The following is an 18,910-nucleotide window of genomic DNA, read 5'->3' as shown; positions in this document are numbered from 1 at the left end:
AAAATAACGAAATCGCGTATAGCCGGCCGGCTATACTATTATATATATATATATATATATATATATATATATATACCCGCCCAAGCCCACGTGTCAAAGAGGTACAAGCCGGACGGCTATACAATTTTTTTATGCAAAACGAGTATAGCCGAACGGCTACACTATTTTTTTTGAAAAACAATTAGGTTTTTTTTAAGCATATATTATTTTTATTCAGTATTACGTGTATAATATGCGAATTTTGTGTGTCTTAGTGGAATTTTTGTAAACAATACGTGTTTTAAACATGAGAAATACATGCATACGTATATAATATATTATTAAACGTGAAAGTGCTAAAATCTTTATACGGGTAATAACTTTGGAAAATTAAAAAAATCAAAAAGGGACGGTAGATGCTCGAGTAATGGCATAATAGTAATGGATAGAGCTCTTGAGTTATGGAGAAATTGAATTAAGACACCCAAACGATTTCACAAAAGACTTAATGAATAGAAATTAATTACTTTGTGTTCTTTTTCTTCAATCTTTTTACCTTAAATAATAATTCAAATATAATTACGAAGCAAAGTGATTAAAAACGGCTAAGATATTACTTGATTACGTATAGTAAATTAAAGAAGTAGGCCAAAAAACAAAACAAAAGAAACAAATTTTATATTTTTAAAATATTAAAAGTAAAAAAACGGTATAGCCGTTCGGCTATACTATGTAGTATCTATTAAAAAAAAGTTGCTCCCAATTCCTATGTGCCACGTGTCCCTATTTTAAAAAAAATAAGAGTACAGCCGAAGGCTATATTGTTTTTTAAATTCAAACAATAGTACAGCCGGCCGCTAGACTATCATATATATATATATATATATACATGGAGCCGCCCATGGCATAAGCCCACGTGTCAAAGTGGTCAAGCCGGCCGGCTATACTATTTTTTAATTCAAAAACAGGTATAGCCGCACGGCTATACTATTTTTTTTGAAAAACAATTAGGTTTTTTTTAAGCATATATTAGTTTTATTCAGTATTACATGTATAATACGTGAATTTTGTGTCTCTAAGTGGAATTTTTATAAACAATACATGTTTTAAACATGAGAAATACATGTACATGTATAATACATTATTAAACGTGAAAGTGCTAAAATCTTTATACGGGTAATAACTTTGGAAAATTAAAAAAATCAAAAAGGGACAGTAGATGCTTGAGTAATGGCATAATAGTAATGGATAGGGCTTTTGGGCCATGGAGAAATTGAATTAAGACACCCAAACGATTTCACAAAAGACTTAATGAATATAAATTAATTACTTTGTGTTATTTTGCTTCAATCTTTTTACCTTAAATAATAATTCAAATATAATTATGAAGCAAAGTGGTTAAAAAAGGCTAAGATATTACTTGATTACGTATAGTAAATTAAAGAAGTAGGCCAGAAAACAAAATAAAAGAAACAAATTTTATATTTTTAAAATATAGAGTATAGCCGATCGGCTATACTACGTGTATCTATATATAAAAAAAGGTGCTCCCAGTCCCTATGTGCCACGTGTCAAAAGAGTAAAGCTTATTTTTTAAAAAATAAGAGTACGGCCGCACGGCTATATTGGTTTTAAATTCAAAAAATACTATAGCCGGCCGGCTATAATATATATATATATATATATATAAGACCCGCCCATGGCCTAAGCCCACGTGTCAAAGAGGTCAAGCCGGTCGGCTATACTATTTTTAATGCAAAAGCGGGTATAGCCGCTCGGCTAGACTCTTAACAATTAGTTTTTTTAAGCATATATTAGTTTTATGGGAGTTTCACTAAAACACCCAAAATGTTGAAATTATTATTTAAACATATAAACACACCCAAAACCCATCATTAGTTGACTTTGGGGTTGATTTTGGGTGTGTTTCTATGTTTAAATAATAAATACATGTCTATGATTGGGTTTATTTATAAATTTGTATAGTTTTATTCAGTATTACATGCATAGTGAATTTTGTATGTCTTACTGAAATTTTTGTATACAATACGTGTTTTAAACATGAGAAATACGTGTATACGTGTATAATACATTATTAAACGTGAAAGTGCTAAAATCTTTATACGGGTAATAACTTTGGAAAATTAAAAAAAATCAAAAAGGGACGGTAGATGCTCGAGTAATGGCATAATAGTAATGGATAGGGCTCTTGGGCTATGGAGAAAATGAATTAAGACACCCAAACGATTTCACAAAAGACTTAATGAATAGAAATTAATTACTTTGTGTTCTTTTTCTTCAATCTTTGATTAGTATAATTGTTATTAATGATATCCAAAGCCTTGCCCATTAGCCCAACTCTCCAATGTTAACCATATTTGTCAAACTATCATTGTGCTTTGTTTATAAATACCTTTATAGGAGTGTGAATTTTCACAAATGAGACCTCAAAAAATAGGCCTTCAAGATCTTTAAAGCCCTTCAAGATCTCCTTGATGCATCTGTAAATGCCCTTCAAGGTCTTGCATCTATCGACCATGATATTATTTGGCTTCTTGTAGCTGATTTTTACTATTCTCTGAAGAAAAAAGACATACCTTCACCCCCGATAAGAGCTTCTCATGCTGAGTCCACACGAGATCATACGCTTTGCCACTGAATTTGCAAAGTCCATTTACGTTAAGCATTATTAACTAATGTGGTATCTATTAACGATTATCAATTAAATATCCATGGTCACTTGTATTTCAAGGCCTGTGGCTTTAACTAAATATTGATAGATACCAATATGTTCAAAGTTCAAAGTTCAAGCCACAAGCCTAGCTATACGATTGAAATACAATTTAGTTTTGTGCTCGGGGAGCACAAGAGAAGACATATGACTCTCATCATTCATAAGGTTCATGATTGTTCGTAGAATCTCATTTTGAAACTTTCCTATTGAGTTCATGGTTTACGAATCTTTTATTTTATTTTGCTGTATCTGAGGATGAGGCGCAAACATGGGATTTGGAGTTTGAGTTCGCAAGGGAGGATGAGACCGATGAATGATGGTTTTTTCAATTTCAATTTGCTGGTGTTATTGGCGACGAAGACGAAGACCCAGTCCTCTTGCGAACCAATGTATTTGATCCAAAAACAAACATTAGATTTAGATTTAGATTTTTATTTATTTATTTTTTGGGATTACGATTAGCAATAAAATCGAACATTTTCTTTTGAGAGAGAGCCAAGTAATCCAAAACAGAGAAATCAGTTTTTAATATATATCAACCAGAAGAGAGTAGAGAAGAAAGAAGAAGAGAGAGGAGAGATGAGAGAGGGGAGAGGACAAAAGAGAACAACGCACTTCAAAGCAGGCTGAGTGAGACAAGGCAAAGCATTCTGAGGGAGATGATGCGGAACTTGCTGAGGGAGACGATAGCTAGTTTCCTCGTTTAGTCTTCGAAACCCATGTCTTGGCGTGGGTTTTGAAAGCCAGTGTATGCTGGACTATTATCCGGAAAAATAATTGAATTCTAACCAGTCCATGATCCACTTTAGCCTACCAAACAACGGATTGGACCCATGTCCATTTTAATTAGATATATCCAATCTAGTCCAGCTCATCAAACATGGTCAAATTCTATACCTACCTCAGCCCCTTAGGTGAGGTATTTTATCAAACATGTTGCCCCCCACACTCAAACAAATAAACATAAAATTCCTAGGCAAGTTCATGGTGGAGAAAAGGCAGCGAGGGCAATGACCTTCACTGGCCCTTGCTAGATCCACCAGTGAAGAGAGAGGATTTCTCACACACACAATACCAATGTGTCATGAATGTTCAAATTTGAGACATGGTCTGCAAGTTAAGGCATTTTTCCACTTTTTTCTACCGGGCTAGATCCCGTTGGCAAATTTGTAACTTTATTGTGAAAAAAAAATACGAAATAAGAATAAACACACATGATAATAACTTATCTATTAATTTCTACAGTTGAATGAATATAATTAACAATAGCGGCTCCCAACTTTTTGGGGGAGCAAGTAGCAATATGTATAAAGCAAGTAATACACAGAGGCAATATCCTTAATTTTCATTGCCTCAATAGTTTGAGCTATAAATAAGATAAATACGAATGCCCTTGAACCATTGCAATTCGCAAAGCAATTAATTAAGTGCCTTGTTTAATTTGCAAGCATGGAGAGCTAATTAATTAATTAAATTAAGATTATCAGAACTGGTTGCGGGATGAAAATGTTTGTCCAAAACTCCAAGTGGAAGGAACAACATTGGAAAATACTAGTGCTCTTCCATCAACCAACGTGAGCTTGAAAGAGAGCTTTTGGTTTCGGAGATCGATGCTGCTTTGCCAATTTGCACCCCAATTCCTATGCATGGGCAGCCACGTCCCTTTCCTCATCCTCGACCCCCTTATCCATGCAGCCTTCACGTCCCCACTTCCTCCAACGTTGGATATCATCACCATGTTGAAATTTGACTGTCCCTTCAAGGTGAATCGAACCCCTCCTCTTCTTTGACACGACACCCTAGTTGCAATTTGCAAAGTAGATGTTATGATGTTAGACAACCACTTTATCCAAAACATACGTAAGCAGTTGAGAAAATGAGCCAACAATGTATATCCAAATATCATAATAAATTAACAATGCATATCAAACTAACACCCTTTCTTTACGTGCATATCCTGCATGGAGATAGGCAAACAAATGTAAATCTAAGTCAATCAAATCCAATTTGGATTACAGTCCCAATCTGTAATTAGATTATATATATCAGTTTTTATAATGGTTTAATTTTATAAAATAAAATTAATTTGTAATTTGTAATTGGTATTTTAATTGTAGTGAATGCCTATTATTAATTATATCTTTTGTGCAATAATATTAGCCATTATTGATTGTTTTGTTATACTACCTTCTATAAATGACAGGAACTATGCCTTCATTGCCTTGTCGTGCAATGCGAAGAAAAGCTGGCGTGGACATGTCAAAGTGTTGGTGAGGGGCATTGCACCACCCTCCGTTGTTGTTCGGGGGGCAGAAGTTGGTGGCGGTAACCGCTACGGCACGGCGTTGAAGGCACCACTTGGGATCGATCCTGTAGTTGCAGATCACTTGGTAACAAGCCCCGCATGCCTCCCCTCCTCTGAAAAGTGTGCTGCTCAATGCTGCTGTGTTCACTCCAAACCCCGCATGGAAGGTGTTGTCATAACCACAAGCACCCCCTATATGTATATATATTTCATGTCACCATCAATCCATAATGTTATTTACACTTTAATTAATTATGATCACCAATTGAACAAACAAAAGAATGAAGAAAAACATTTATTTGCTACAATATTACACATTAGTTACTAATGATCTCGATACATATCGTTCACAAAATAGATTATCTTCTGTTGATGATCTTGTTAGGGCTGATCTTGCACTTATGTCCGAAACTTCGAGGTTTAAGAACTAAACACATCTTGGGTGGCAATTAGATAATTATATAAAAATTCGTACGTAGTTTTAAACATAAGCACAAAATCACCGTAAAAAGTTCAAAATCATAAGCAAAGGATCCGAAGGCAAAAACAACTTACATATATGAAAGTTTTAGCAATATATTAGCTACCTGTCATGTAAAAGACAGCATTTATTTTGTCAAAACGTGACACTTACCAAGGGTGGCGGGATCCTGGTTCGTCCCATAGAAAGTTGCATGGCCACTGAGCCAGCCGTTGGCTTCGACATTGACGATGATCATGCCCTCCAAAACCATACTAACCAACAAGAAAATATGCCAAAAAGAAGCACAAGAAGAAACTGCAGAAAGACCAAGAGGAGGCGCCATTTAATAATTTCCCTCTGAATTCTAGACAAGCACACAGGTTTCTATACTTGTTCTGAGGCAAACTCTACAAGCTTCAATGCTTCCTTGAAGAGACAGCTTCCCTGACTATTTATAGACTGATCGAAACGCTCGTCGGTGACTTAAATAAAATGTAGATCATGAACCTTAATGAATTATTATGCACACAAAACGCGTTTTTCCACGTCCTGTGAATATGAAGAAGTACGGAAAGGTATGTACGATCGGGAATGACAGTTATGAGACATGATAGAGCAAGTGCATGTGAGAGAGCAGCTAACTTTGTGCGATCTGTTTTTTCAAAATCACATGTCGGTGATTTGTTGGCCTATGCTATATATTAAAATTAGGGTTACACAATTTGAGCACGAACCAATTCGAAATTAGCGAGTTTGAATTCAAAATTATATCGTTTGAGACTCAAATTTGGTACACAAATTTGGTCATACATGACACAATTCATTAACCAAACAATAAATACAACTGAAATGTTGATCGTGTCCGCCGATTTTAATCTTTAACTATAGTTATATATTATATGAAGAATTCTATAGTGAGGGCATTATATATGGTCCTTAGCTGAGTCCTATCTCTTAATCATTGAATCAAATTGGTTAGTTGTTGAATCAAATTAGTTAGTCTGATCCAACGATTAAGAGATAGGGCCTCACTTAAGATATATAAGGCCCTCGCTATAAAATGACTCTGAATGCGTGATAGATTGCGATTGAAATAAAGGGACTTTGATATATAGGGCTTCTCTATCTTAGATGGACCTCCTCATTGCTGTGAAGTTGTGAACACATGCTTCTTTAGGGTTTCTAGGCCCATGAACGTTTTAGCTTAGTGTTTCCTTTTCTTTTGGGAACCTTGGGCCCCAAACCCAAATGTACTAAACAAAAAGGTTGTTAATGTCTACTTGAAAAATACTACAAAAATTCAATTTAAAAAAAGAAAAAAAAGTTATATGCACAGATAAAATACATTTCGCAAGAGTTGTTTCTGAAATATCTCTAAAAGTCTGTATATTCAGTATGATGAACATTTCTTACAACTGTACAAAAGGAAACCTATAAACAAAAATGTTCAGAACAAGAGAAGGCACAAAATAAAGCAGCAGAAGAGAAAAATGGTTACTCTGTTGAGAGATTTGTCAAGCTGCACTTCCTGCCTTCTCATCCTAGGACTGCTTGGGGGGTAAGAATTCATATAAGGGTAACTAAATATACTTGTGTCCGAGCTTCCAAACATCCTTGCAAATACAAACTCTCCAACCATTCCAATTGTTGGATGGGATAAAGTTGTCATCGTTGCAGCCCCAAGATAAGATGATTCTGAGTTTGCAGCAAAACCTCCATGTGAAGGCTCAAGATCGGATGATTCTGAGTTCGCGGCATAACCTCCCTGTGAAGGGTAATATTGATCGTGAGCAGGCTGTGAATGCCTCTCTAAATAATTTGGATCGAGTTGCTGTCTCGGCAATGATGCAGCGAGAATATTAGTCATCAAAGTGTTCAACTCAGGCGATGGTCTGCGTGGTACGACCTGCCCCAACTGAGGTTTCTTTCCTTCAGAATCTGAATGGGATGTTCCGCGGCCGTAGAGGGGAACCAACAAAGCATGGGTGATGTTAGCCTTACAGACAGGACAAGTTCCCTTCATATGGGATGGTTTATCAGAGGTGGTTGGAACCTGAAGCCACTTGTAGATGCATGGCCAGCAGTACAGGTGACCGCATAGAGTCACAACAGGTTCATTTGCTGAATCTAAGCATATGTTGCAGTCAAAGCCACCATCATCATTCTCTGAGTCTGTAGTTAGGGTTGAGATTGACTTCCACTTCTTGATCGAAACATCTGCATCTGAGTCGAAGTGTCCCTCAGGCTCATAGAAGTTCTGTTCCATAGTGATGTGTCCTGTTACAAAACAAGGTCGTCTTCATTAGCATGCATAAAGACACATACCCACACAGGAAGAGCAAAACAATTAATATACCCATTCAAGCAAGCGTTAAAGTGTGAGTTTGTGTTGGTGACTGTGTGTGTGTAAGGAGAGAGAGAGAGAGAGAGAGAGAGAGAACAGAGTCCACCAATCAATAATACAAAAGCAAAGGAATTTACAATATTGCAAAAATAGTTGTTCATAGATATAATGACCTCTAAGGGCGAAGAAAAAAAAACTTTGATAATCAATCTCAACAATGCCACTGACGACGCTCCTAAACCAGACTTCTAAACAGACAGTAAGCATTTAGAAAAGCACAAATGAATAAAACAAAGTGACACCAACATATAAAGTAGTGTAGGTTAAGTTTAAATTGACAAAATGACAGAAGGATACAGTATTATTTATTTGGAGGACAAAAGGCAAAGGTTCTCCAACCCACTAATCATAGAGACTATGAATGGCCCCTACCTATCTTAATCCTAAACATATGAAAAAGATGGATATGAATAATTATTGTGGTCCTCTGAAATTCTTATATTTCACATCTAGCACCTCTAAAATCAAAAGGCCAAGCTGGTTGTGCCAATTTTTTCCACAACATAACAGTACTCTCGATATCTTAAATAATAAACCGTTAATAATAAGAATTCGACTGTCTTTGTTCACATGGTCAAGGGCTGAAATCAGGTGATGGGAAGTTACTATCTACAATTCAGAAAGCAAATATATTTATCTTATTGTTAGAGGCAAGAACTTGTTCACCACTCTGAATGAAGAAATGGTTCACCAACTTGAGGGAATTGCAGGTCAAACTGTATGCAAAGACTAAAATGTTTCATTCTATTATCCTGACAATCAGTTCAATACACAAAATAAAATATAATTCTGACGAATAAATCCACATATCCCAGAGTAACATAACAAGGTTTGAGTAATCCAGGTTCTAAAAATTACAGATCCTGATTCCAGATTTCAAACCAAGCCGAACGCACCCATGAAAAATATATTGGAAGAAGAAACAAGGGTGCGAGAGAGGAATTTTAGATTGTGAGGGATTTATGATTATCAAGGATCTAACAAAAGCATGATTATCAAAGAAGATTAAGGTTGAATAGCAAAGAATGATCCACCAAAGCTAGTTGGATTAAGGCTGAAATGGGGTTGAGTAGCCAAGCTTTAAGACCATGAGGGAATCCATTCTAGAGGACGATTTAATTGCAAGTAAACAAATTCAGTAGCATGATTAAAGCCTTTCATAAAAAAAATTAAAAAAATATTAGCTTAAGATGCTCACTTTTTGGGATTCTTGGTTGCTAAAGTTAACCCCTAACACAAAATTTTCAGATTCCCAAAGAAAATTCCCAATTCTCAGTAACCAAATCAGGAATTCCCATAAGATACAAAAAAATTTCTTATTTCCAAGTCCCTAATTTCCTTTCATTGATAGTATGAGTCAGACATCCCGCTAAGAGCTAAACGTTAGCAATTGACACAATGTTTTTTTATAGGATTGACAATGGGAAAAAAATTTGGGTTCCAAAATCACAAATTGGAGAACCATGAACACAGACAATGGGAAAAAAAAAATTAGACACAAAAAGAATCACTTCTATGATAAATTCCAAAATCTAGAGGCCAAAAGCCCTGTTAAAAGACAATAGTCACATTAAGATATATAAACTTCGGGTTCCAAAACAACTTTTCCCAAGCTAATTAAATGCAAGCCAAAAACAAGTACTCCTACACAGATCATAATTACCCAGGAAATCCAGGCAACGGGTTTATATATTCTGGGAATAAATTTCACCAAAAAAAACAACCATGAAAATTGAAGACCCAACAAATGAAAGGAAAAGGCAAACCAACCCATCACTGTTCTAAACATGATAATCAAAATCCAAGAGAAACCCATCATAGAAAATCAACAAATTCAAGAACTTTCACAGGAAAATTTAAAAAATAAATCAAAGAAAAAAGAAAAAAGAAAATACGAGAGAGATAATGCATACCGAGAAAGAGAAACGGCTAGAACCGATCGAGGTGGGAAATGTAATCCAAAAGCGTGCTGGTAGCGAATCTTGCGAGTTACGAAAGAGAGAAAGAAAAGGCACAGAGAAGGCTTTGATTGTTTGAAACAAGAGGAATGGCTGAGAGCGAAAGGAGGAAGGAGATGGCTTTAAGAATACAAAAGATCTCGAGTGTCGATATTGGTATTGGGGTTTTCTTATGTGAATATATAGATATATATACACTGACCATTCATATTTCACCCTTTTAACCGCGTCTGGTCTTCAATGAATCAACGTATGAATGGAGTTAGGGTTGTTCTGTTCAACGTCTTGGACCCGCCAATTTCATTTTTCTCCCCTTTGTTGTTTTGTTTGATTGTTTTGTTTTTTTCTGTGATTCAGGTTTTAAAGATGGGTTCCTTGCCACGTTTGAGGGACCTGGCAAAAGCAGAGAAAATACTTGTAAAATAATTTTCTTTTATCAAATCTTTACCAAAATTGTTTTTCGTTTTTGGTAATAGATATCAGGTTAAAATATTCTCGCCACCTCTGCTTTTTGTGTATTTTGTAAGATTCACGTTAATTTTTCTTTGGATGATCTAATATTAATATCTGCATTTTAAGAATCATGACAATTATTGATAATAAAAACGGAATCATGACAACTATGATTAACAAGAGCTATTAGCATGATTCGGTTGGTTAGATCAGATGATCATAACATTGTGCTCACCTCCTTAAATCCGGCCGGATTTTCCTATTGTAGTTTAGAGTAGACTAATAAAAAGTTATTAGTGATAATAACAATTACCTCAAAAAACCAAAAATAAAAGCTTATTGGCAAATAATAGATAAGGATACATGCCTTGTTTTTCTTTTGTTACAATTTTAACACTTCATTATCCTTTTAAGCGTTGGATTTAGAAATAACCCCAAGTTAATTTTGACAGATAGTGATCCAGGTCAACAGGAAAAGTCCCTTCCATAACGAGTCTTGGTATTTCTAGTAACTTCTTTCTTATCAACCGAAATGCCCCTTGGATTAGACCCCCAAAACAAATCCACGTACATAGTTTGAAAGAAATGTGTTACACTTGCATCACATGCAGCCAAAAATTCCCATTTGGGTCAAAATCTTAGCAGACTTAGCTATTTGCTGTTTGGCCAATGCCAGCGCCCGGGAAACTTCCTAGCAATGAATTACAAGAAGAAGAAGAAACAACTAGAACCAACGACTATAATGACACCACATTTTTTTGACCAAAGAAAAATATTAGGCCATAGTGTTAACTGTCCAATACTTTTTTTAAACAGAAATTTGACAAGTTATAAATAAATGTAAAATTGACAATGAAAGATTAAGGGAGTCGATAGAAATTTTACTTTGTTTAATAGCTTAAAATTAATGAACTAATCTTTTATTTTGTTTATTTAATTGAGAATAGTGGTCAATGACGTATTTAATTTGCGAGAAATGTAACTATTTTGTGAGTATAACGGACTTTCTTTTAAAAATATCTTGCAATTTTTTTAAATTTTTTATTTAACAAAACCTTAGAATAAATAAAATATATCTGACCATCTAGAAGAACGTGACCAAATATATATATTTGTTTTAGAGAAAAAAGTAGGGGTTGGATGTTGGTGATTCGGCTGACTAGATCATTATCTAATACTGTGGTCCCAACTCTTAACTCTAATTAATTAGTCTTTTTTTATATAGAAAAATTGATTAGTCTAATTTGGTAGCATGTGGGACCAGCAAATCAGCCTAGTTAGCTTGATAAGCAAGAAATGATGATAACATGCCTAATTATGCGGGGCCAGTGTGTGAAGGTTGCTCCGCATGTTCATGAGTCATCTACTCGTCTTCTATCAGTACCATTGCTCCTATTCCTAAACACGTGGCGCTTGCTTTGACACGTGGTTTGAGCTAAACCAGTGACTAAACCAGGGGGCCGTAATTCTAGAAGCTTCTTGGAATTAAAATTCAACATTTTCAGATGCGTTGCCTAGAAATGTATTGTCGGTTCTCATATATTTTTCTGTTGTTAGTGTTAACGGTTACTCATTACATTACCGTCAGGTTATTTATTTTTGAAACACAAGGGCGATAGTGTTTTTATTAATGAGGAAAAAAAAGTAACAAGTATAAAAATCGGGTATAAGCCCTAGAGGATTAGGCGAGTATTCTACACCAAGCGAAGCGTAATGGTCGTCGGCTACGAAGTAGCCTACCTCCTCAACCATAGCGGGAGGAGGAACCTTGCCTCAATAGAATCCCCCCAACCCTATATAAATGTGAGACTCCATGCGGTATACGAGTTATATTATAAGAGCATTTTCAACGGCCTCTACAAATTGCAGTTTAAACCTATAGCTAAAATGCTATGGTCCACTATGATATTGCAAAGTCCAACATACTAGGCATTGATATGTATACAAGACGAACATAATCTTTGATCCGCAAGTTAGTTTGAGAACAAATTTATAACCATTTTTGTTCAAATAAAGACCAAATCAAATCTCACTTTTTCTTTAATTCCACCATGTGCAAATGATTTTTATTTTCGATGTTCAAGTTTATCAGAGTTGGTTACCCCTAATGAGTTGTACTTTAAGTCTTTAGAAATTTGTTATATTATAATTTTAAAAAGTCTCTAACAAAATATAAAATATTAGATTATGAGAAATTTTTTTAAATAATTCGGTATAAATTCAATTATTATAATAGAATTTGAGTGCAATCCACACACGTATTGTTATAATCCAAATCCTCTTACTTCAATGCCACATAAGAGTACATTCCTTTTCTAATTTTATGATGTAATCATATATATTTTTTCTTTTTAAATTTATTTTCATGTTCTAATTATGCCCTTATAAATTAAATTGGGGAAAGACTGATTTATATCATAATAATTAGCTAATTAATACAACTATGGATTCGGATTGCAATTCATAAACGGGAAAGAAATTAATTTTAAGCCAATAATTACTATATTTGACCTTATAGTTAATTATGATTTAAATTTATAAAATATTTTATTGTCTATCTATTTAAATTTTGACAATCCCATAAACATGCGCTAATACAAAAAATAAATAAATAAATGAATTTTCTGTAATCTTTCTTCTTCGTCTTGTTCATCTTCTTCTTTATTCTTCCTTCTTTTTCTTCTTACAATCCTATGGAGGAGGTATAATTATCTATGGACTAGGAATATACATGAATGTTAATTAGGTATGGATAGGTAAATTGCCTATGGAGGAGGTATACATATGAATGCTATTTATCTATGGAGGTGGTATAGATATGAATGTTAATTACCTATGGAGGAGATATATGATATGAAATTACCTATGAATGAGATATACACAAACCTGCAAAGCAGGTAAACCACCCAAAGACATATATGCCTCACTTTGAGATTAATTGTAGAAATGTTATATTAATTTATTGATTGCAATAATTAATAAAAATTAGAGAATTGACTGTATAATGGCAATATGTGTAAATGTTTTAAAAACAATGGCCAAGGCTTTGCATACTTGGCTGGTCTGTTGAGTCGGTAAATCCAATTCTAGAGAAGTGGACTGCATTCGTAGTGTAAACTCAAAATTGGACCTATATTGAAAGACCCCGAAATTTAATACATATATGCTTCATACGTGAAGACAATCTTGGCTACCAAGGTGTGAAGTTTTATCTTAAAATATCTCGATGTAATTTAGAAATGTCCCAAGCAGAACTATTACCTCTAATACCACTTTTTTTTTTGGGTTTTGGGGGCGCATCCTCTTTGGTCGTCTCTAATCTTAGCATATTGCACTGATATTATTCCCAACCTAATCACCTAGGTTTGTATGCTCTCATGAACCCATCTAAATATGGGATTTTATCTCAAATATTCTCGATGCAGTTTAAAGAGAGATACAACTTAAGTGTTTGTATTGTAAAATTATAAAGTGATGATAATACAAAACTAAACAGTTCCCATGCCACTTCAAAAGTCAAGTCCAAAATCCATACTTCTTTTGATAGTTTTATTTTTCGAAAATCCGTACTAGCTAGACATAATATTTTTGTATTGAGCAATCCCTTTCATCGTAGTCTCTAGTAACATGCAACCCACTTCAGCTTTTGTCATTCACAAACAAAAAAGGAAGAAAAACCAGAAAAAAAAAAAACAAAAACTTCCATGGCAAAATTCAAGGTTAATTTGGTGTACATATTTCAAATGTCTGTGATCTTAGCTATCACGTGGTAAAGAGAAGAGAGTACGAAAGAATAGTAAACAGAGCACACCGCAGAAAGATTCTAAATATGATAAGTCGCCCTTGTATGCGAGAAGAAGGAAATGAAGAACGGAAACGAAACGAAAGCGTTTCTAGCTCTAGCTCTAGTTTGGATGAGCTTCTCTCAAATTATGTCTGGTAATAGAATAGGGCGGCTTGCTCTGACCAAGACTCCACTTTTTGCTCCCCCAATTTCCTGGAATGTATATAGACCAAAAAAGGGGATGCAGGGATAGGAATAAGAATTATAGCACCATTGGAAGCATGACATCTCCGCTGACAAACCAGTTCAGTAAGACGTATGGGATTGGAATGTCTGCATTCATTTACTTTATTTGATATGGAACCATACACACAAACCACAACTAGAAAATTCAAGATAGCTTGTGAAGTTTGAATTGTGACAAAAAAAGATGAGATCGATGGAAACGGTGGAATGCTATATGGTCCTACCTTATCCAAAGCAAACAATTAAGCCCGGCCTTATCATCAAGCCAATTATTAGGTCCTGGCTTAGGCTAAAAAAGAAAGATTCTCATGTTCTAATAAGTCCACTCCATTTTGCTAATTTCATCCGATTACTTTTCTCAAGTCACCAAAATTACAAGAAAAAAGAAAAATTACTCACATTAAATTCTTGCACAAATTGATCTAAAACTTAGAAAAAATACTTGTTTCTCTATGGACCACGAAGTTATAACTCATTGTTTATGTGAGAGTTGAGAAAAGAGTTCGAACGAGATTTTTGTTTTCGTCTTCTCGTGCTCAAGTTGGGAAAGGATTTGGTGTGTGTAACATCACTCGTTATAATTTTGATTCTTGTACATTTTATTACTTGCGTTTCCAGTATTCTATTCAAGCTACATTATTGGTATTTCATACTGATATAGTAGCACGTCCGCAAACACGTTCTAGTTTCTAGACGCCGGCGGAGAAAGTAGTGAAAGAAAGATTAAGAAGAAAGGGCATCACGGACTATCCCACATGCAAATTTAGTTGGACACTGATTCAATTCAATATAGATCTAGAGTTGACAAAATCAACGTATGACTTGTAAATTAAAATGCTATATATTATTATGCAAATTTCAACCCTAAAATTAAGTGTAAAAGATATTGGCTGACTTGCCCTCCAGTTGTACCAGAAATTTCGGAGAAATCCCATACGTTCATGATCATATGCTCAACTTTTGATCCATTGTTTCAGTGAATGCTAATTTAACCTGTTGTTTCAGAGCTCATTCATATTCAATCTCATATATATGGCGCTTTCGTGCACATAATTGTTGAAAATATTCATTTAAAATTTCAAATAATCTCCAAATTAATTGTATGTTTTATGCAAATTGCAAGTAAATGTCAACAAGCAATTATACGACATGAAACCAAGTACTTATATAAATATATATATATATATGTGTGTGTGTGTGTGATCTTATCAACTTTGTTTATTTTGATTTATTTTAATCTTCATGTCAGTGTCAACTCATCGAATTTTTCGTTACGATATATTAATATAAATTTTTTTAAGAATTTTCGAGTTCAATTGATTAGTATATAGGATAGGACTGATGTGTGCTGTTTATAAAGCAATAATTTAATTTTTTTTAAAGAATAAGAGCAATTTAAAGAGATCAAAAATGAATCCATGAAGTGTGATAATCCAGAAGAATGTGACCGTCTTTTGTTCTTTGCAGTCCTCTGACTTTCGAAATGCATTTGATGAAAACGTAAACCGTTGGAAGTTGGAACTTTCTTAGTTATGCTGACTGGACTTTTTTTGGTCAGAAGATATGCTGACTGGACTCATATCCACATATGTAGTCATGTGGACCCCAACGAGAAAAAGCCATCATCAGCCACGTGTTGCTTCCACTGATGTGACACTTGGCATTGGATTATAGCATCGGATGATGATCAGGATGCTTGGCTTCTTATTAGGAGGCCTTATGGTTGGATGTTTCCTAATAGGATTGTGCTTGTAGAAGTCAAAGTTAATCAGAAGCTAATGTTCATTTGATATATAAATCTAACACGTCATTTCTTTGTTAAACAAAATAACATCATCCAATTAGGCTTAGAAATTTACAGGAAGATTTTGGACCAAATATTATAGGAAGGTATTTAAGTCAAAAACTCATAAACAGTTCCATTCCGTTCTTGTAGCCGTCGCCCCCCGAAAGATTTGGTTTTGGGATATGACAGAAGAGTTTACTTTTGCATAGTAGAACTTTGATTTGTGAATCAACTTACGGAATACGTATGGAGTACAAAATCTCTATTATATACGTGATCTATGAGAGAATAATGACACGTTTACTCTCTATGAAATACGTATTACAAATATTTCGAATTTTGACTTTCTATCCCTTTACTAACACGTACGAAATCAAAAAAGATTGTGGCCCTCAATTTACAATATGTAATCCACAATTCATGAAAAATTTGAAATTAAATTGATTGAGGGTAGTTGATCTCACACCTATGCCCATGATCCTATACATATTCTCGATTTTCCAATTCACGAGTTACCTCATTCCAAATTCGTAGCTGACGTAACTGCTTACAAAGTAGCATAGCATCCAAAGATATACTATCGGATCAAACTAAAAACAAAATGTGGATTTGTTTCTAGATGTATTGTGCGACATGAATTCAATACATGTTGTGAATTTAGTGCAGAATGTGCGGGTGGTCAACAAGAGGGGAGGGGTTGGCATGTGCTCAATCAAGTTATTCGCTACATAAACAGGTTTGGAGACCAAATTTAATAGAAGGATAAGGTTAACACGTACGAATTTGATTTTGGGTAAGAGATGATGAGATGTGGTTGATTGAATAAATGTGCATAGCCAGAGTTAGCTGTTTCATTCATATGTTCACATTGGAATTGAAAGAGAGTTTTGTTTTGATCAATTCGGACGACTTTTTGAGTTTTATCCATACTCAGAGCCAGTTTTATAGGATGAGGGATTGAAGGAACCCCAAAAGAATTTTGAGTGTAGATGCGATTTCAATGAATGAATCTATAGCAGCTGCCGCTAAAGCCTGTCAGTTCACACTAGATCTGCAGCAATGTGATTCTTGTGCATAATATTTTATTTGATTTGGTGCTTAAAAGTCATATGTCAGTCTTTTTTTTTTTTTTTTTGGTTTCAAACAAGGATCTTGGGTTCTTTCTTCAGGATAAAAGAGGCATGAATCACCCTTTCCAATCTCACTATTCATTTCTCTTTGTATAGTTATCTTTTAAAAAAACACATTGTATCTCAATTGAGACAGCCAAAAAGCTCCAAGTTATCAAACCCGTACGCCAACGGGTACCTTGACTTGCAGACCAATAATCTCATATTCAAACCCCAATGACACATTGGTAGTTTCTGTGTGAGAAACTCCTTCTCCATTGTATTTTAGACTATCACTTGTATTTTAAAAAAACAGTAAAAATAGATAGGGCTAAACGTACCTAGAGATGAGAGTCTGCGAAGATTATGACCAACCAGGCAATAAGCTTCATCATTGATGCTATATATTGCAAAAATGACCTATAAATACAGGCCAGAGGCTCACAAAAGCCAGCCATTCACTTCTCTGTAGACAAAATCTTCTCAGTGTGACAATCTGTAAGGAACAAAAGGGCAGCCTACACCATCAAATGGGGCTTTTAACAAGTTTACTCCCCTTCCAAAGATCAGTGCTAAGAAGATAAATCAGTGTGAACACAAAATCTTTCCCGCTTGTAGGTTCTTCATAATCATGGCTCTGCATAAATATATGCACCAGAATGTTTCATAAGACTAATTAAGGTATGAACTTCGGTCGTATGGAGGAAATGATTATTAAGTGGTTTTCTTGGTGCCTGTGAAATAAGATTTTCAAATTACCTTTCTTTTTTCTTACCATTGTAGCCTCAAATTTTGATTAAAAGAAAATGAGAACTAACAAGAATTTGTGTCAATATGTATGACCCTTAAAACCTCAAGACTGACCCTATGTGGAGTCAAGGACTGCAATCTGCATAGTTAGGAACGTCGAATGTCCCCAAAAAGGTCAAAACATTTTATGATTCAATGGATTTAAAGGTTTCTGTGAGCATATACAGCAGTTAGAAACAGTTAGATTTTGATAATGAAATTTGAAGTACACAAGAAGTGAGGTGAATTTGCCTGCTCTACACACCCTGCAGACAGGATTCTGACCATTACAAAATGAAAATATGGACATCTAAATATCCCCTACAGTTTTAATTTAGTAACTCCCTCTCACCTTAAACATCCCACACACTCATACCCACCATCTCTCATTAGCAAGACAACCATAGGATTTAATTCAAAAGGCTGTCCTGCATCAAGTGTAAACTTAAACTTGACTTGCCCACCACCAAATTCAATATTGTATAGAGGTGATTCCTACAGTCCACTATCACTCAGGTATCTTGCAATGAAAAGGAGTTTGGCATCAGAAAGAATGTTACCAAACATCAATCCTAATCCTCAGGACACCCCACGTACTAAGAAACTATAAAGGAAAATCCCCTAAAGGTGACCCCAAAAGGGTTGGCATGATTTTCAGGACTATTTGTTTGTAGTATGACGGCTCTATTCATTGAACCAGCCCCTTGGCATTATCTCATAAGGAATTTCACTTTGGTGCTTAACCCGCTAATATGTATTTCCAAGTAATTCTACATTCATATTGTTTAAGTGCATCACACTATGATCTTCAATCTAAGACAAAGAAGCACAACTGTAACAAAGGCAAACATGTCCAAAATTCCCACGTACACGACTAACATTCTAAAAGAGAGATTCAGG

General features: G+C 34.8%; 2 protein-coding genes across 2 annotated transcripts; both read right to left on the bottom strand.

Moving 5' to 3' along the window:
- Positions 1-3,967: 3,967 nt before the first annotated feature.
- On the bottom strand, positions 3,968-6,128 carry EXPA12 (expansin 12). Its single transcript, XM_008228549.3, has 3 exons — positions 5,653-6,128; positions 4,901-5,210; positions 3,968-4,512 (listed from the first exon to the last, which is right to left on the bottom strand). Exons 1-3 carry the CDS (start codon positions 5,822-5,824, stop codon positions 4,197-4,199), a joined length of 798 nt encoding a protein of 265 aa, XP_008226771.2. The 5' UTR covers positions 5,825-6,128; the 3' UTR covers positions 3,968-4,196.
- A 710-nt stretch (positions 6,129-6,838) lies between these two features.
- LOC103326217 (E3 ubiquitin-protein ligase RMA1H1-like) lies at positions 6,839-10,142 on the bottom strand. The gene is made up of 2 exons (XM_008228423.3): positions 9,799-10,142; positions 6,839-7,758 (listed from the first exon to the last, which is right to left on the bottom strand). Exon 2 carries the CDS (start codon positions 7,745-7,747, stop codon positions 6,929-6,931), a length of 819 nt encoding a protein of 272 aa, XP_008226645.1. The 5' UTR covers positions 7,748-7,758; positions 9,799-10,142; the 3' UTR covers positions 6,839-6,928.
- Positions 10,143-18,910: the final 8,768 nt, after the last annotated feature.

Source organism: Prunus mume, linkage group LG3 (assembly GCF_029339155.1).
Source record: "Prunus mume cultivar Tortuosa linkage group LG3, ASM2933915v1, whole genome shotgun sequence".
NCBI lineage: Eukaryota > Viridiplantae > Streptophyta > Magnoliopsida > Rosales > Rosaceae > Prunus > Prunus mume.
This window is presented reverse-complemented; position numbering and strand designations above follow the sequence as displayed.